This window comes from Taudactylus pleione, unplaced genomic scaffold (assembly GCF_031769625.1).
Source record: "Taudactylus pleione unplaced genomic scaffold, aTauple2 ptg000065l, whole genome shotgun sequence".
Classification (NCBI taxonomy): Eukaryota; Metazoa; Chordata; class Amphibia; order Anura; family Myobatrachidae; genus Taudactylus; species Taudactylus pleione.
The window spans coordinates 5,561,721-5,582,674 of record NW_028284467.1 but is presented as its reverse complement, the minus strand read 5'-3'; the positions used below and the strand labels follow the sequence as shown (position 1 = coordinate 5,582,674).

Below are 20,954 nucleotides of genomic sequence, written 5' to 3'. Positions count from 1 at the left end.
TGTATAGGGTAATATCTGACAAATTCCACAGGGATTGGGGTTAGTACATGCTGTTTTGTACATTGTTCCAATTCTGCAACATCAGATGTGTAACAGATCTCCCCATCAATGTACTGTCATATCCACTCCACTTCACTTTTGGCTAAGTGTAATTATTATTAAAACATACATATGAATGGGAAGTCCACTGTTTGCACTGACATCAGAACTGTGTGTTTGAATTAATCTCATTCAGAGAGGACTGCGCTATTGGACTAAGGACAAAGTCACAATACAGGTAACCAGAATTTTGTATTTTAGCATATAATATTGAACAATTAATTAGTCCCTATAATAAATATTTTGCAATGTGTGGCAGCCATGGAATACAGCATCACTGGGACTTATAGCAAAATATAGGGGCCCTGTGTATACTCAAAGAGATCCCAGCTCTGCTCTTCTGAAACTGCATTGGGGCTGCACTGTGCATGTGCTAGAGCAGGGATGGGGAACCTCAGGCCCAGGGGCTGTATAAAGCCCACGGGATCATTTGATCTGGCCCTTGGAGCTTTTTTCTGCTAGCCTCATCTGGCTAGCAGGGTGCCTAGAATGGCACCCTGCAGCCAGAATATATTCAGCAGTGCTGCCTGGAGCGTGCTTAGGACACTTCAAACGGTCACACAGCAGCCCTTACAGCTCCCCGGAGCATCCTCAGGATGCTCTGGACATTGCTGTAATCAGCTGCGATTGTGGCCCCGACCCCATGTGACATCATATGGAGGGGCGTGGCCTGCACCAGGCCCGCAAATAATGTTATATATATCAAAATGGCCCTTGGCAGAAGAAAGGTTCCCCATCCCGGTGCTAGGGGAACAGAGCAAGGGCCTAAGGAGTGTGCACAGGCTCAGACATGCTCCTTTCCCCCCAGACCCCTAGTGGCTGTAGTTCCCCTACTGATGTGTGGTATATGCCGGGGTGTGACACAACCTAAGGCAGCTATCTCAGGCAGATTTCTGAGATGTGTCAAAATGGAAGAAATTCATTCAAATAGAATTCTTTGCTGTAAAAAAGTCAATGATTGCTTCTGCTGTCCTGATATATGTAACACTGATTATATATTTGGCTTATAAAATTTATAATTCTCATTTTCAAATGTTTTATGGTTGTTCTTGAATGATTTTGGGTGGGCATCATATCAGTACTTCAGACAAGAAGAATGACCAGACACCCCCAGACACAAGTGGGCACAAGTGTACTACATATACAAACTGTATGGCAGATACAATAAGTCATAGGAACATTTTCCGTGGATGTCTTTATAATAGAACGTAAGGAAGTTCAGTACACAACCTGAGCCGGAGAAGGTAACCAGTGTTTTTACTGTTGCTATTAGACTTGTAGTTCCACAACAACTGGGGAGTAACAACACAAGACAATTTTATGTAAAGGATGTGAGTTTAACATTAATATATTTGCAAAATATGATCACTGATTAGGCCAAACCTCATCCCTGTACATTGTATTATAACGTTTAACTGTTTGAGAATGTGCTGTATGTTTGGAATCTATTAGTGTGGAAAGTCGCTTTCCCTCACAACCTGTCACAACTCTATTTGTCAAAGGATTTCTTGACATTTTTATTTTACATGTACAACATAAACCCTGCTGTAAATCTGCCTGTTATCTAACAATAATCCGATTATCCGATCCTGCTGACTTCTGTCTATTACCACGGCCATCTCCCATCAGGGCTTTCTAGCTAACTTCATTGTGTGAGAGGATTGTCAAAATAGAACTATTGTGTTGTGAGGTAAACGGCAACAATTGTCTACTTATCAATCACACACTACAGTCTGATGTCCACACTTCATTCTGAGTTACTGTATAGAGTCTTTCTACCAGAGTGCAGTCACGATGTGCAAAGTCCAATAAACCAGTGTATTTTATCTCTGTCAGTCACTGGAATACATGGCTCAGAACTTATACCTTCCTTGCAGGAACAATTCTGAACACATCTGTCTGAATCATGTGTCTTGAAAGGAGCAGTAGATGTAAAACATAAGGTCCAATATGAAAATGTATCTTTTAACCTCGACAAATAATTTTGTAAGGAAGGCCTATGTCATATTGAACATGTTTTAAGTTGTATATTGTGGAAAACACTGAGTGCTGAGAACGCAAAGGGGTCTATTTACTAAGCAGTGTTAGGAGACAGAGTGAAAAGTGATAAGAAAGTGATAAGGGCCAGCCAATCAGCTCCAAACTGTCATCTCACAGGCTGAAAAATGACAGTTGGGAGCTGATTGGCTGGCACCTTATCACTTTCTTATCACTTTTCACTCTGTCTCCTAACACTGCTTAGTAAATAGACCCAAAACTCTTGCTATTCCTCCATGGGTAGCTCTGAGCGACTCCGTGTTCAACAGCTGGACAGCAGCTTCAGATGAAAACAAATGGCCTGCTGGTAGTGGTGCTCAAACCATGGGCTCCAGCCTGCACAGTTTTTAGAAGTGGAGATGTTGCCCATAGCAACCAATCAGATTCCAGCAATTATCTTCTAGGAGGTGCTAGTTAAATGTTAAGCAGAATCTGATTGGTTGCTATGGGCAACATCTCCATTTCTAAAAACTTTCACTTTAGTAAATCTACCCCTTATTCTTTACATATTCAACCATTTCCATGGAGACACTTATTAGTACATCCACTCTGCAGCAGGTAGGATTTTCACAGAGACCACCCAGTTTTCTAGCGACCAAAAAGAGCTGTGGCCCCTTGGTTTCAAGGTAAATAGGTGCGATCTGTGTGGAATCAGCATGTGATCTGGGTGATAGTCTATTTGTCACATTTTGCCTACTCTCAAATTAGGGGCAGAGCTCCCGAACATCTTAAGCTGGGTACACACTGGCCGATATATTGGCCGTTCAATTGATCTGCCAATATATCGTGTCCCCTTCGGCAAGTGTGTACAGACAATATGTCTGTGAACAACGTCGTCCACAGACATATCGCATTGGCTGTGTTGCGCAGCCAATGAACAGATATGTCTGCAGACATATCTGTCCATCGGCAATTGCGTACGGGCGATCAGCCGTTCGCCCATACGCAGGGGAGCAGAGAGGAGGGGGAGGGGAGCCGCGAGCAGGTACTACTTACCCGGGTCCGGCACAGCTCCCCATCCACAGCAGCCCAGCGCAGGCTGCTGTGTGCTGGGCTGCACTGGGAGACTGTCCGAGGCTGCTAAAGCAGCAGCCCGAGCAGTCTCTTATGCCAAAGGGAGGAGCGATTACGCTGATCGCGCCCCCCATTGGCTGTGCGCTGGGCTGAGGGGCACACAGCGCCCCCCTCCCCAGCATCGCAAATGTTTCTGTTTTTTTTGGGGGGGGGTTAAGGGGGAGTGGCCACGGCGTCCGTGATTAAGCCACGCCCCCTACCCGCTCCCCGGCTGCCAGGACCCACTGCAGCATGCAGTGTTTGAATGTGCCTGAGTGCCATTACAGAGGAGGTCCCTGTGTATGAATGTGTCTGAGTGCCATTACAGAGGAGGTCCCTGTGTATGAATATACCTGAGTGCCATTACAGAGGAGGTCCCTGTGCATGAATGTGCCTGAGTGCCATTACAGAGGAGGTCCCTGTGTATGAATGTGTCTGAGTGCCATTACAGAGGAGGTCCCTGTGTTTGAATATGCCTGAGTGCCATTACAGAGGAGGTCCCTGTGTTTGAATGTGCCTGAGTGCCATTACAGAGGAGGTCCCTGTGTATGAATGTGACTGAGTGCCATTACAGAGGAGGTCCCTGTGTATGAATGTGTCTGAGTGTCATTACAGAGGAGGTCCCTGTGTATGAATGTGCCTGAGTGCCATTACAGAGGAGGTCCCTGTGTTTGAATATGCCTGAGTGCCATTACAGAGGAGGTCCCTGTGTATGAATGTGCCTGAGTGCCATTACAGAGGAGGTCCCTGTGTATGAATGTGTCTGAGTGTCATTACAGAGGAGGTCCCTGTGTATGAATGTGCCTGAGTGCCATTACAGAGGAGGTCCCTGTGTATGAATGTGCCTGAGTGCCATTACAGAGGAGGTCCCTGTGTTTGAATATGCCTGAGTGCCATTACGGAGGAGGTCCCTGTGTTTGAATGTGTCTGAGTGCTATTACAGAGGAGGTCCCTGTGTATGAATGTGCCTGAGTGCCATTACAGAGCAGGTTCCTGTGTCACAGGCTCAAACATCCTCATTATAATCTGCAAATGCTGAACAGGATGATTGTTATATAACTAAATAGCTTTATCTGCTGTGGGCCACAGGTTAACCCGAATACATCCAGCTCTTGAAGATCCCAAAATAGTTTGAAAACTGTTTCTGCTGCTGATAGAGGATAACTATAATCCAACTTGTGTTTTGAATGTCATTTCATTTGCTATATACTTTTATAATTATCCATTATTTATAAAGCACCACATTTTCAAAAGTGCTGCATCAAGAACTAGGCAAAAACGTACAGTACAAGTCTTTGCAAAGTATTAAGGGGCTTATTTATTAAATTTACTAAAATCCTCTTGCCAAAAGAGGGGCTTTGATAATAGACAGTCCTTGCGAAAAGCTGGCATAACGCTATCACACTTCTTCCTGGTTGTGGGTCCTGGGCGCACAATATGCATGTGTGGCCGTCTGCCAGCACATGAGTCACAGGATCCCTCTGTGAAAAAGAGCATAGGCTACTATAGGGCAACGCCATCTGGCGATGGTGTCATCCTATTGGGACCAAGTTCATAATAAATTTGACAGCTTTGCAACCCCCATAGAAACCTATAGGGGCTGCGTCTGCTGTCGGAAATTTAGGGACCGAAGCAGATATCAGAGATATCTGCTGCTGTCCCTCCTTCACACATTTGGGAGGTCCTTAATATTTGCGGGTATCCCCAGAAAATATTAATTGATAAATAGGCCCTTAAAAGCTCTTCCAGCACACTACCCTGTTATCATAGCTGATATACATCATATATGGTCATAGTGCTAATCAGTCACACAGGCAGTCATTAGAGCATCATGTCACTTGCTGTCAGAATATGAATTGCTCTGTCATTTAATCAGGGAGACCAGTAGAATGGAAGTTACATTGAGAATCCACAGGGCTTAAATGCTTTAGAGCATTTGTACTTTTTTTATTGCGGCCGCAACTTCAAGTACAGATCCTGTGCGACTCGGCTGCACCAAGCCTCTTTTTAGCTTAAATTGTGCATCTTATTCGCATAAATAAGATAACTGGGAGCAACTAAACTACTTCGTCGCTTGCACTGATCAATTCGATGTGCAGCATTTGTACATCTGTCTGCAAAGGAGTCTAAATCTGTATATGAAGTGCTGTGATGCAGCGGCCGTGGCGTTTTCTCACTACAAGTTCCATTGTGCATCATCTGCGACTTGGGGGCATATTCAATTAGACGCAAAAAGTCTTGTACTTTTCGCCGACATTGCTGGTTTTGCATGCAAAAAAGTATCGCGCGCATCCCCACTTATCCCTGTATTCAATTCCAAAGGAAGCGAAAACGCGTCCCAGCGAAACTCAAACAGGCGAAAAGTGCTGTCAGATTTGGGGAAATCAGCCTGACACCCCCCAAAAGATGCACTAACATTTGGGGATCATGGTAGATGCCCCCGAATAGCCCTGCTAAAGCTATTTGGGGTAATTAAATGCTCTCATTAGCTGCTAATCAGCGTCTTTGAACAAGTGATGAAGAATAGCATTTAGCTGGGCTTTTTTGTGAAAATAACTAGTCCCAGCAAATTTGGGGTACATAAATATGGGTGCAAGCATGGTTAAAAATTGCAAAAGTGAGGTCTTAAAAAGCATTAAAAACGCACCTTCAGCAAGCACCTGCAATCAAAAATACACCTCCCCCATATTTGCAGACTCCCCAAAGTCTATTTCGCTAGTTTTTAAGTTTGTACCCAAACTTTTTCACCCCCTTTTTCAAAGTAAATTTTTGGGGTGTTCTTTATTTTTTTTTAGGATTTTTTTGACGCAGTTTACCTTTGGGGACCGGTTCTAAGGGTGCAGTTTGGTTTCCCCATCTTTGCACCCCAAAACAGCAATTCTGCACTTTTTTATGACAGCTATTCATAGACGAAAATTTTCCGCCAGGTACATTGCATTGCATTTTCGCCCTGGCGAAAAGTCGCCACAATTGAATACGGGGATAAGTTTCCGCTGGTGAAATGACAAGTTAACCGCTAATTAAATACGGCCCTATGTATGTGTTTAAAACCAATTCCTGTGCGGTTAGAGTGTCAGCCCAGCATCTGTAGTACACTGTGAGCTGTGTTTTGCTGCGTCTGCGCTGCAAATAAAATACAAAATTTTGAGAAAAAGACTATTTAATTTGTGAAAATCATACTGATACCTTAGATCTGTCGGCTTTGAAAGTTTTGCCTGAAGCTCCCTCTAGGAATATATTGGATTTGTAAATCAATGTTATTTTATAGCAGAGATAAGTAAATAATTTCTGTATAATGAAGGCTACTGCTGTAAGTTATTTACAATGGAGTTCTCTTCCATTCCTTTTGGAATAACAATTAATAACATTAATGGCTTCTCGATATGGTTTAATCTTTGTAGAGATGAGGGGAACTGTTATGATTGTACATGATGTACACCTCATTTCACCTAATTACACATAGGACCACCAAACGTAGTTCATTTCACAACAAAGCAAGCAGTGTAATGTTATGACTGTCTTCACCCCAGCGTCATTCATAGACTACGGCCCAAATGTAATATCCTGCGAGTTGGATGCACTGGCACAATTTTGGCAAATTTAAAGAGGCAATCATTTAAAAGGCAAAATGACCCTGGTTTTGCCTTTTAAATTATTGCTGCTTGAAATCTAGTGGCTAAATTGCCGGCGCCTGCAACTCACAGGCTATTACATTTCGCCCTATATACGCAAGATGGGAATTTACAAATAGAGGGCCTGATTCAGAGCCGTTCGCTATTAGCGCTCGCTCGTTCAGAAAATAGGGGTGGCTATTCAAATGAACCGTTCGCTCTTTGCGGTCTGTTGCCGCCTCTATGTCTGAACGAGCGAACAAAACATGCGGTCGTTTTTTGGATAAAAACGCCCCCTGGCCGCTCGCATCCTACGTCATGTCCGCTATTTATTAGATTAATCGAGTACATCGACCAGCGTATGAACTGCTCGCTATTCTTGTGGTTGTTTTTTAATACCACAAATTTGCGAGCAGTTCTGACTATAAAATAACCCAGTGACGTGGTCAATGACGCTGCTGTATTAATTATGCACACCCATAAAACGCCCGTTTTGACCTTTAAGCACGCCTGCGTTCTGATCTCCCCTCCCCGTTTTCAAGCACCTTCCCCTGTTACCACCCACATACGCCTCCTCCTGTCACTCATATTAGCAGGCATTCGCTATTTAGCGAAAAAACGATTTTCGGCCGCACTGACTGGTTCGCGCATGCGTATTATGATCCGTACGCATGCGCAGTTGGGCAAACATCGCTCGGAACGAACGAGCGGCCGCTTACGAGCGGCTCTGAATCAGGCCCAGAGTGTAGAATGGCCTTCTGTGGAAAGCAGAACCTGTAGGTCATGGGTATTTAACAGGCAGCTCTCCAGCTGTGGTGGAACTACATATCCCAGCATGCTCTGCCACAGTATTAGCATGCCCTAATACCAAAACTGGTGCAGCGCATGCTGGGATGTGTAGTTCCACAGCAGCTGGAGGGCCGTATATTGAATGCCCCTGCCATAGGTTGTATTACCATAATTTTGCTCCTATACAAACCTGTCTGATCCACAACAAAACTTTAATGTGCATGAAATTTTGCTCACCTCCATTCACTCCCTTACTGTATCTTACAATGCACTTGATTCAGACACGCTCGCGAGCACTATGCGCTCGCAAGCAGGTCGATGGTGGCCCAGTGCGCAGACCCGGATAGCGACGGGCAATCTGTTGCTCCGGGTCTCGTACCAAAGGGGGCGTGCTGTCGATGTTGAGTGAGAGCACGCCCCCTTTGGTGGGTGGGCCGGGGGCGTGGCTGCCCAGACGGAGGCGTTCCCATGGGAACACTCACCGTCTGGGGCCGGCCCCACTGACATCACAAGTGATGTCAGTGGGAGAGCTTTCGGCTCTGTTAGAGCCAAAAGCTCTCTTGGGCTTGCGGCAACGAGACCCTACCACAAGGGTCTCGTCGCAAGCCCGATATCGCGACCATCATCATGGCCGCTCGCATAGCTGTGGGTGACCGTTCGAAAACACCAGAAAGCCGGCCCTGATTCAGAGCAAGCGCTCTGTCAGAGTGTCCGGCTCTGAATCAGGCCCAATGTTTCATGATTTTTTTTCCTGCCCTGTGGTTTAAAAAGCAACATATATTCTGGACTGTGTTTACTGTACTGCGCCAGGTATCAGCATATGTGGGAAGAGGTGCGTAAGGTCAGCAATTCGCTTAAACGCAAGATGGACAGTCTTAGTAAAATGAATGAATGCACTTTTTCTTAGCATTTTCCTCTGAATATATAATCAATTAAACTTTATCTAACTATTAATAATTATATTATAAGTATCCAACTGCATGCAGACCATATTGTCATTGTGTAAATATATGTAGCATTTTGTGCTTCCTTATACTATATCTAGCACATAAATGTGTTACCAAAATAAAAAGCTCAGCAATCATGTCCTCGGCCCATTCCATGCTCTAGTGTCTCTTACTGCATTTGAATTGTGGCGTAATAAACATTTAAAATCAGTAACTGTGTCTTTAGGTGAAAGGATAATGTATCAGCCTTTTATTAAAGAGCTTCTTTTTAAATCCCCTAGTCAGACACAAGTGATTGAAAATATGGTAATAGAGCGAGACATGAGAATGTTTGACAGGAAGGGGCTCCCGTGGTTAGCAACTGATCAGATCTGGAGACCATGAACTCCTTAAAATGTGGAAAATATTTGCTTTTAAGTTACCACATGTATGATATTAAAAAAAGGGGGTGGAAGTGGAAAGAAATATGGAATAAAAAATATAGTATGAAATGAAGAATAACTTGCTCTCTTTAGCCGGACGACAGGAGACTGTTTCTCTGCAGAGAGATTATGCATTATAGAATCAGTAGGGAACTCAGTCTCCGCAGGGTTGTGAGTCATTACATTGTAGGATTACCACTTGGTGCTATATATTAACAACAAAGGCAGCTTCTTGTGAAATTTCAAGGGTATTAACTATGTCGCTCAGGTGCGGTGTACAATCAGCTTTGCAGCAAAAACACAGATAGAATTGCCATCAACAAAATAGATTTAAATATATGTCCCAACATTCAAACAGACAAGAGTGAGGTTAAGCTATCAACATGTTGACTTAAGGACCTTGTAAAAGATGTAAAGGTAATAAAAATGATTATTAGATGAGCAAGTTAGATATATATACTTAATTTCATGTAGATGTACGTTTGACACCATATGCAGTTTACATCAATTTCACAGGAGTCATTTTTCATTTATGCATTGGGGCTCACTATTGTCTTGGCCTGCCAGAAAAGTCCATGGCTTGTCTAGATGATGTTCCTTGCAATGAGCAAATGAAGTTAACTAGGAACTAGATTGCTACTCGCAACGTTTCAGTAACTAACTCAAGAGATGGAACCATTACTGTAAAAAATTACATTTTACCAAATCAATTATACTCTAACTTAAGCCCAAATCTAGAAACATAACATATCTCACCAAACTCTTGTCTTCTGGATGGTTGAAGTCCTCCATCTTCCTCAAAACCCCAAGGTCAAAGCTTCCTCTGCTCCCATCGTCTGCGCTTCTTCTTCGGCCAGGCACTCCCCGCTTTGGCCTGCTCTCAATCTTCTTCGTCCGCTGATCCAAGCGGCTGCCACTACTTAATTTCCTCACAGGGTTTGTCAGCCATTTCTTTAATGTACTGACAGACCTCCTGGATCCAGGAGAACTTGGGGCAGAGCTAGTTGAAGGCTGAGGTTGGATAGAAGCCACAGAAGCTGATATGCTGCCATCACTGCCAGCAATAGAGTAGGATTCTAGAAAAGAAATATCAATTATAGTCTAAGTCCATTTCTATAGCGGTTACAGGACTGAAGCATCTTGCATAAATAGGCTATTTGAAGTATTATATAACAAGACTGCCTTATAAAAAGAATAACATTAATTTATAACAGAAACATGTTTCCACTATTAAACAAGGCACATCTGAGGCAAGGAAAATACAGGACAGCTGGACATCTAACATGTTATAAAACCAATCAAAATATTTTAATATATTTTTTCACAAATGCAAATGTTTCCAAATGTGACAGCTGTAGAGATGTATTTATAACATGTGCATTTCAAAGGCTGGAGGATATGCAGAAGTTTTGTTCATTGTATATGGGATAATGTACGCCCTGCTGTAAATTATAAGGATTCTATCAGTTACTGATGAGTTCCATGACTATATTAAGGCATAAGACTGGAGGCCAAATGCTTTCAAATAAATGTCATGGATTGCTAAAGCAATTGTGAGTATCTGCAATAATTGAAAGTTTGTTGGTTCATTACTTTATAATACAAAATATGGTAACTGACGTGTCAGCACTCATTAATTAGAATCGATCATGTCAGAAGTCAATGTATTTAAAGGAGTTTACACATATATTAGCATCACTTATGTATTATATCCATTGTCACATGTAACAGTAAAGTATGTCCATAATACCTGCATAATGGTGAACCATGCTTTCATTACAAGTACTTACTGAGTTGTCAAACCAACACTACAATATTGTATTTTAAGGCATAAATTACTTTCTCGTAATGATAGGGAAAATTGTAGAAGTGATCCTAGCCAGTAAGAATAAATGTAGTCCCACAGAACAAATGCCTTCTTGTGGTGCACTGGTTTGTGCACCAGTGTAAACATGTAACCATATGATATGCAGGTCATGATGGTGTTGAGTGAAAAGGTGTAAAATTCTGCATCTTCTGATGGGAAGATCAGGATGTCCCTGGCTGAATGTGGCTTAGGTGAACTCAATCTCCTTGTATTGTGCCCATATACAAAAATGAGATTGAATGAGATCTGAATTTGTGACTAATGATATATAATGTTATTCAGTATAAAACTGCCTCTTTGTTAATGGCCACTACAGAGGTTTAGGCCCGGACAAGACCAAAGAGGCAGATAGTCATCACACAGCTAACCAATTAAAGACATTTGTGCATATATCACCTGAAAGGGTACTGGCTTCTATAAGGAGCTGTCCACTTTTGTACTAATAAATTGAGTGGCTCCCCTACAGAAACACCTGTCGCATATTCGTTGCTTTGACCACGTAGCAATAGTAGAGCAGAAATAACAGACAAGAGACCAGAAAGAAGTGTTTTATTTTTAATTAGTAATTGTGCTCATGGGATATTATCCGCATAGTATTTCTATAGAATTTATGGGAAATGAATGAACCTACATACAAAATACAGATACAGATGTGTCCATATACATCTTACCTACGTGCACTACAAGTCGCGTGAGTGTCAATGCGACTAGGCAGCGCAGAGCGTCTCTTTGTGTGACTTTTTACCTTCAAATGCGTCTTATTCGCAAAGTGATACACAAGCAGCTTCTGCTGAGTAAAATGATATGTGTCATGCCTATGTTCTGATACTGCGGCTGTATATGCATGCAAAATACAACAGTACATTACAGTGTCAGCGGCTGTATCTGCGAAATACGTTACAGTGACAGCGGCTGTGGGTGTATCTGCGTGCAAAATACGTTACAGTGACAGCGGCTGTGGGTGCATTTGCGTGCGAAATACGTTACAGTGACAGTGGCTGTGGGTGTATCTGCGTGCGAAATACAACAGTACATTACAGTGTCAGCGGCTGTATCTGCGAAATACGTTACAGTGACAGCGGCTGTGGGTGTATCTGCGTGCGAAATACAACAGTACATTACAGTGTCAGCGGCTGTATCTGCGAAATATGTTACAGTGACAGCGGCTGTGGGTGTATCTGCGTGCAAAATACGTTACAGTGACAGCGGCTGTGGGTGTATCTGCGTGCGAAATACGTTACAGTGACAGCGGTTGCGGGTGTATCTGCGTGCGAAATACGTTACAGTGACAGCGGCTGCGGGTGTATCTGCGTGCGAAATACGTTACAGTGTCAGCAGCTGCGGGTGTATCTGCGTGCGAAATACGTTACAGTGTCAGCAGCTACGGGTGTATCTGCGTGCGAAATACGTTACAGTGACAGCGGCTGTGGGTGCATCTGCGTGCGAAATACGTTACAGTGACAGCGGCTGTGGGTGCATCTGCGTGCGAAATACGTTACAGTGACAGCGGCTGTAGGTGTATCTGCGTGCGAAATACGTTACAGTGACAGCGGCTGCGGGTGTACCTGCGTGCGAAATACGTTACAGTGTCAGCAGCTGCAGGTGTATCTGCGTGCGAAATTAGTTACAGTGACAGCGGCTGTGGGTGTATCTGCATGCGAAATACGTTACAGTGACACCGGCTGTGGGTGTATCTGCGTGCGAAATACGTTACAGTGTTAGCGGCTGTGGGTGTATCTGTGTGCGAAATACGTTACAGTGTTAGCGGCTGCGGGTGTATCTGCGTGCGAAATACGTTACAGTGTCAGCAGCTGCGGGTGTATCTGCGTGCGAAATTAGTTACAGTGACAGCGGCTGTGGGTGTATCTGCGTGCGAAATACGTTACAGTGTTAGCGGCTGTGGGTGTATCTGCGTACGAAATATGTTACAGTGTCAGCGGCTGTGTGTGCATCTGCGTGCAAAATAATTTACACAGTAGCTGTGGGTGTATCTGCGTGCGAAATACGTTACAGTGTTAGCGGCTGTGGGTGTATCTGCGTACGAAATACGTTAGAGTGTCAGTGGCTGTGGGTGTATCTGCGTGCAAAATAAGTTACACAGTAGCTGTGGGTGTATTTGCGTGCAAAACACGTTACAGTGTCAGCGGCTGTGACACTGTAACGTAGCATTAAGACACATTTCAAAGTAAAAAGTCACACGAAAAGACCCTTGGCGCTACCGACTCACATTATGGCATGGCGCAACTAGAATGGTTGTTTAACATGCAAGGAAGTGAGATGTATGTGGACACATCTGTATATCACATTTATTTATGTATTTGTGTGTTTGTTTCCTGAACCTCTTATTGTGTACATGTGGTATGGGATGTCTCATCATACACCATTGCTCAAGTCGCGCCAAATCGCCCAACTCTGCCGGGCATCCAATCAACATGTGTGTCCTATAGACACAAATAAATCTAATGGAAACCACAAAACTCTTGTGCTATTATACGCAGACCAAAATGTAATTTGCAACATCTGTACATCTGTGTGCGCAGAGTCTGAATCTGTGCAAAAAGCGCTCCAATACGAATAGCCGTATCTTTTCACATGCCCTGTTCCAGGGTGCTTAATGTACAACTTTGCACGTGTGTGAAACTGATTCCTTTGCAGTTGAAGTGGCAACCTTGCATATTCAGTACACTGTTTGCGCTTTTCCCCGGTTCCACAATGCATATACAGTAATATGAAACATTTAAAGAAATATAAGGCACGCTACTGATCTTGGGGTATCTCAGCCACTCCGAGTGCCTCGCGCTGTATGGCATATAGATGCTAGGTGTATGAGGACACAACTGTGAACAGCAAACTTCACTGGGGCAGGGACTGAGGTGAACGACCAAATTTTCTCTGTAAAGCGCTGCACAATATGTGTGCGCCATATCATACCTCCCAACATGACCCTCTCCAGGAGGGACACAATGCTCTGGTCCTAGACTTCCCTGGTAAGAGGAGGGGCTGCAGCACAGTTCAAAATTCAAATAGGGGAGCCACACCAACTGTCATTTCACACACTGCCAAACATCACTGGCTGGGACTCACTGGCAGTTGGTGTCACTCCCCTATTTGACTTTTGGACTGTGCTGCAGCCTCACCTCTAGAGCCGCCACCAATCATATTTTACCAGGGAAGTCCAGGACCAGAATATTGTGTCCCTCCTGGAGAGGGTCATGTTGGGAGGTATGCTATATAAATGACTGTTAGTACATTTCTTTAAGAGTTGATGTTATAACATGTTTAAAGCTGCACTGTGTAAGACCTAAAAACATTTAGGGTGATGCATGATAGTGTCAGAAAGTATATGGAACTGGACACTTTGCCCTGTATTATGCACAAGAAAAAAATATTAATTACGCTCCAGGTTACTGACATAAAATTAATAAAAAAAAGAATAGAACAATCATTTTTAATAACATTAACTCAAAACTCCGTAAGTAATTAAGAGGTGAATCATGAAACGTGGGATGCCTTTGATGTATATTATCTACTGTAGGAACTTTAGTGAGGTAAAAGGGCAGAGTGCCAGGCCTAGGTCATATAATGACTAACTCGTGTTTGTGTGGGCTGAAATCCACTGCAGGACACGTAACTATGGTAACCAGTGACTGTAGAGAAGAACCCTATGTTCATCAGTGGTGACAATGACAACCAGCGTTTAAGCATCCAGCACAGCATGCCAGTGGCATGTAATATTTACCCAGACAGAGGGACAGTGACAGGTTTGAAATAGAGAAGCTAACAAGTTATGTCATTAGGGAAGAAACTGACACAGTGCCTGGACATCAAGGAAGCCTGGTGCACAGTATAAAACATACTGTATGATAGCGACATATTTAGATGCCACACAAGCTTCATAAAGTAATCTGGCTAAAACTGATAGAAAATAAGAGGCACGTTTTGTTTTTTTGGTTTAACTTTGCATATACAGGTTGAGTCTCCCACATCCAAATATTCTGAAATACGGAATTTTTTGAGCATGAATGAGATAGTGACACCTTTGATTTCTGATGGTTCAATGTACACAAACTCTGTGCACGAAATTATAAAAAATATTGTATACAATTATTGTCAGGCTGTGTGTATAAGTGGTTATATGACACATAAGTTCATTTCATGTACACAAACTTTGTTTGATGCACAAACTTATTAAAAATATTGTATAAAATTACCTGCAGACTGTGGCCCTGATTCAGAGCCGGACGTTCTGACAGAGCGCTCGCTCTGAATCAGGGCCGTCCTTCTCTTTTTTTAGAGCGGCCTCCTGGCCGCTCGCATAGCTGTGGGTTACCACCCACAGTTATAGCGAGCGGGGAAAAAGACCATCGCGACCATCGGGCTTGCGACGAGACCCTTGTGGTAGGGTCTCGTTGCCGCAAGCCCTGGAGTGCTTTTGGCTCTATCACAAGTGATGTCAGTGGGGCCGGCCCCAGACGGTAGGCGTTCCTATGGGAACGCCTTCATCCGGGCAGCCACGCCCGCGGCACGCCCACCAAAGGGGGCGTGCTGTCAATCACCATCGACGGCACGCCTCCTTTGTAGCGAGACCCGGAGCGACGGCTTGCCCGACGCTATCCAGGTCTCGCGCATGCGCACGACGGAGCCGCCGCGAGCGGGTCTGAATTAGGCCCTGTGTGTATAAGGTGTGACTTGAGTCCCATCCCCTAGATATCTCATTATGGTATGCATATATATTCCAAAATACGGACGAGTCAAATATCCAAAATACTTCTGGTCTCACGCATTTTCTATATGGGAGGCTTAACTTATAATTGAAAATTAAAGAACAAAATAAAATAAAAATGTCTGTAGTATTTCTACAATCTTGCGACAATAAAATTTGTAAAGAAGTGGGAATTCCAAGTATATCTATGAATCTGGTTGGAAAGGTAAAATAGACTAATGGTGAGGTTACTGCCACAGTTCCTGCAGCAACTTGACCCCAGAATATACGCTTCCACCTTGGCCTATTACTTGTACTTGAAAACAGCATCTAAATATCAAACTGTTTAAATAGCAGGAAAGCAACCTCACTTTTACAATTAGCATCCTTTATTTATAAAGTGACAACAAAGCACTACACAATAAGAGGGTCAGGAAACAAATAATAAGGGGTTCATAACATGAAACAAAAAGGTAGAGATGGCCCTGCCCACATGAGTTTACAATCTAAAGGGCAGATTCAATTAGTCATAATCTTCCATCAGAACCTCGCATGCTAATACTATACAAGTTATCCAGGCAAAGAATCCTTGTTTATTGCTCATACCTTGTAGAACAAGCAAGGTTCTCCTGCTGTAATAACCTGCTATGTGCGTAGCTGCACATATGACTGATCTTTCGCACGGGTGGGGTATTATATGCCGGCATCTACAAAGTTAGAATCCCGATTCCCCCTTCCCGCACCCTACACCTAACCCTCACCGGGGGGTGAGGGGGGGGGCTATCCCTAACCTCCCCCCCCAATGGTGCCTAACCCTAACCCCCCCCTGTTTGTAGCCTAAGCGTAGCCTCCCCCATTCCGCAGCCTGAGCCTAGTTGAACACGTTGGGTGTAATTACATCCGCATCAGATGCACAGAACTAAATGCAGATATTCTTCTCTATTCAGATTTGAAGGCATCTCTGCAGCCAGCCCGACCCTATCCGTATGCTTGGTTTCATAGCTGTCATTTTTATCATTGCGTGTTTGCACCAGGCCTATTCTAATTACACATACGTACAATTCTGCATAGTCCACAATTCCTATGACATGTCATCACAAACCTTTGCCTACGTGCCAATGCCATATTACCACCCAGTTATGTCCCTTTAGCTAGAAATGGAGATGTGACTGAGTTGTGTGTATACTTGTGTATACAGCATGCGCAGTATATAAACACAAAACAAGTCTGCAAAACTGATCTGCGTTCAATGCTGTCTCAGTCACATACTGTAGCTTTTTGCAAGGGTCTTGTAAACTAATTCTGTCAATGTTGTGGTTGGGTGAGACATGACCAGTAAGTTTTGCTGGAGCAAACTTAGCAAATTAAGAGCATGTTACATGGCAGTGTGCTGTTCTGCTGGGATGGAGCTTGGACATGGTAGGAGAGTTTAGAGATAAATGAAGGAAGAACAACAAGAGAGGGAGAGAAGAGGTCATGATTTGCAGGTTTAGGCAAAGATGCAGACAAGGCAGAGATAACCAAAGTACGTATGGTCAGAGATTGGGAGAGCTGCTTTACATTGGCTTGTGATGCTCCCAGGACTAAGAAAATAATAGATTGAGGCTTTATTTAGCATCGTATGTAATGATGGTAATGCTTTAGGAGTCCAATGAGGTGGTAATGAACAGAACCTTATCAGTTTGAAGCCACCAAGGTTGAAGGTGGATATGTCAGAGGGGACATGTAAAACCCAGGAAACAAAATGACTAAAAAAAAAAAAATAGGTATTAATACAAAGGAGGTTTGTCAATGACTGCAATATAGGAAGGGGTCAAGGCAGGAGGAGTGAGGACATTGCTTAGAGCAGCTCCTTTGCTTGATTTGTCTCCAGGTCTTGGAAGTAAGTGCAGACCACCACAGGAGATTGCTGCAGCAGAGATGTGTTTGGCACAGGTAGCCAGGATCACATTAGCATCAGAAGATTAAGGGATCTAGATATGGGCTCATAAATGAATTTGAAGCACTTGAATTCTAACCTTGCTTTGAATATGAAGCAACTGTACTGCACATTATTCAAAAGATGCGCAAAGTTACCCATGAAACATGTGCATTAAGAGCATCATTCTGAGTAGGGAGTAAAAGCAAAAAAGAGCAAGTACAGTAACTTGCACCTTGGTACAAACCAAGTTGCACTGCAGGTGGGAAAGGTTTAAATTGTGCAGAAACGAGCGTATTTACAATGGGTGCAGAAAGTGCGGTGCACACGGGCCCCTCAGGTCCAGAGGGGGGCCGCACTGCACACCCTCCACAAATAATATCTAAAACTTACCTCTCCGAGGTCCCGCGTCAGATCTCTCAGCACTGCCCCAAACGACGGAAAATGGCCACTGTGGCAAATTTTGCGCATGCACTGTGAGAAAATCGCCCAGAAAATGGCAGCAGTGCCATTTCCCTGGCGATCTGTGCATGCTCAGTAGACTCTGGGCACACTCTAGTGCCCAGAGCCTACTGATTCTGAGGTGGCCAGCCGCGTCAGTCGGCTGCCGGGGTGAGAGGAGGGATGCACACGGGCCCCCTCCTCTCTAAAGACGCCCCTGTGAAGAAAGATTTAGATCTGAGAGGGGTGTCCAAACCCAAAACTAAATTGCAGTTTAGTAATAAAGCTGTCCAGCATTTTTGGATTACATGCAAAAGCCTTGCAGTGGCTGGTGGCTTATCATACAGTATGTTTGCAGATGTATGCAACTGAGATCTCTGCATTGCTACTATCATGTAGGATGTAAATCTAGGTACACACTATATAATTATTCGGCCAATTAACCAATAATTGGGTGATCGGCCTGATTTATGGTATCGTGTGTAGGCATTGGTATTTTGGTGTTTCACAGATAAAATGGTTAGTAAATGTCCACAAACGCATTATTTATTTTATTACCAGTTATTTATATAGCGCACAGATATTCCGCAGCGCTTTACAGAGAATATTTGTCCATTTACATCAGTCCCTGCCCCAGAGGAGCTTGCAATCTATGGGCCTGATTCAGAGCCGGACGCTATTTGCGCTCGCTCGTTCAGAAAAAGGAGCCGGATATTTAAAGAGCGCTCGCTCTTTGCGGTCTGTTGACGCCTCTATGTCTGAGCGAGCGAACGAAATATGCGCTCGCTATTTTGGTAAAACGCCCCCCTGGCCGTTCGCATCATACGTCATCTCCGCTATTTATTAGATTAATCGAGTACATCGAAAGGCGTCTGAACTGCTCGCAGTGCTTGTGGTAGGATTTTCCTACCGCAATCATGCGAACAGTTCAGGCTAAAAGACAACCAAGTGACGTGGCCGATGACGCTGCTTTGTTAATTATGCACACCCTTAAAATGCCCGTTTTGACCGTTTGGCACGCCTGCATTCGGATCTCCACTCCCCGTTTTCAAGCACCTTCCCCTGTTACCACCCACAAACGCCTCATCCTGTCACTCAAATTAGCAGGCACTCGCTATTTTGCGAACACACGATTTCCGACCGCAATGACTGGTTGGCGCATGTGCATTACGACCCATACGCATGCGCAGATGTGCGAACATCGCTCGGAGCGAACGAGCGGCCGCTTACGAGCGGCTCTGAATCAGGCCCTATGTTCCCTACCACATGTACATGCACATACTTACACACTAGGGTTATTTTTTGTTGGGAGCCAGTTAACCTACCAGTATATTTTTGGAATTTTGTTTTGCAGGATATTTTTGCATTCCTGCGATTATCCAATCGGGCAGCCAAGACTGAAAATCACAGCCTCGATGTCCAGATATGGAGCAGTGTATGTGCATTCTCGATAATCTGCCAATTTGTCCTATGTTTTCCCATGACTACATCATCTTCCTTGTGGGCAGACATATGCATAATGTGTAGTACTTATATTGAGGCTTTTATTGCCAAAAGATTGCCCCGTTTGTCGGGCCAATCAAAAAAATTGGATAGTCATACCTAAAGGACCCCATACATCAGCAATTGATTACAGCAATTGTGCAAGTTGCAATCGATTGTGTATAAAAATCTTTCCCTTTTTCAATCGATTGTGGCAATTCTGCAATCAATTGAAAAAGGGAACATTTTTAATACACAATCGATTACAAATTGCACAATTGCTGCAATCAATTGCTGATGTATGGGGGCTTTAACTTAAGTCTCTTTTGCTGGTCTATTGCAGTGTGCTTGGGAAATTTGTTCTGTTTTTTTTCTTGCCTAGATTAACCCCCCACCCCTTACATGCACCTGGGATGGGCCATTGATTGAGCAACCACCATTCTGTGCATTACATGCAAAAGCATCCAGGATTTACCCTGCATGCATATAGAAACTAAATGTATTTGCACCCCATGCATTGCAACATGGTTATGGTTTAGTTTATCCTGGTGCACCGTTACTTGCTGTGTTTAGCTTTATACCCCACTCAGAATAAAGTCTTAAATATATTTCTGTTAAAACAGAAAATGTATCCAGGTGGTAACTGGAAAAAAGTTCCCTTCCAGTTCTTTTCTAGATACATTTTGTACAAAAAGCAACAGAAATCCATTTGAAGTGCTTGTATGAACAAGCACTGACTGTAGATTATCATTTGTATGTTGTTTAATCATTAAGTCAGTATCTTTTGATTGTGTCATTTTCTTTGTCATCTTTTTGTGGTAAATCTAATGAAAATATTGAGAAGAATAGAATATGAGTACAGATTGTTATTTTACAGCATCCCTCTAGAACAGGAATACAAGTAATGTCAGATATAAGCACTGTGGAAAAATGCTGTAAATCTAATAAGACACATGTCTCACCTGTACGCTCAGAAGAGCTGTTTAAAGGACCACTAAACCAAGAATATAAGCTAAAAACCCCCACTAAGAACATTCAAACATAGATAGAGAGATTGCTATAACTTGACAGAAATGTCAATGCACCATTTGAGTATGTATTATAGAATAGCAGCATTACATTACAGCAACATTTTGGGCAACATCATGTCCTATATCAAGTTAACAGGAACTTTTAGTGATCATTGAGGACAGACTTTGGACACCTCTGCTATACATGGTACCTTACCCCCAACAAACTAGCTAGGATCTACCCCATAGCTTCCCCAACCTTCTGCTGAGATTGTGGTCAATGAGGACCATTTTTACATCAATGGTGAGCCAACCCTAAGATATCTTGCTTTTGGGACAAAGTCATATTTCTCCCCTCCTCACTCCTCCCATGCCCTGGTCAGAAAAATCCATGGTTCTTACTCCTTTGTTACCCAGATGAAGGTACTAACTCCACAAAACTGGTGTCTCTTTTTCTTACTGCCGCTTGTTGGTTAATTGCCACATTTTGGAAACAGGCAGAGTACCCTCTGGTGTAATATCATTAAAATTCTATTTTTGGTACATACCTGTATGGAAAAAACTCTCACGTCATCT

General features: G+C 43.4%; 1 protein-coding gene across 2 annotated transcripts in view; it reads right to left on the bottom strand.

The window, feature by feature from the left end:
- The window catches only part of ARHGEF25 (Rho guanine nucleotide exchange factor 25), a 383,409-nt gene that overhangs the window by 47,737 nt on the left and 314,718 nt on the right, over positions 1-20,954 (bottom strand). For both annotated transcript variants that reach the window (XM_088466128.1, XM_088466134.1), the window contains one exon: positions 9,715-10,034. In XM_088466128.1, coding sequence (XP_088322254.1) covers positions 9,715-10,034 — 320 coding nt within the window. The remainder of the gene's footprint in view (positions 1-9,714; positions 10,035-20,954) is intronic.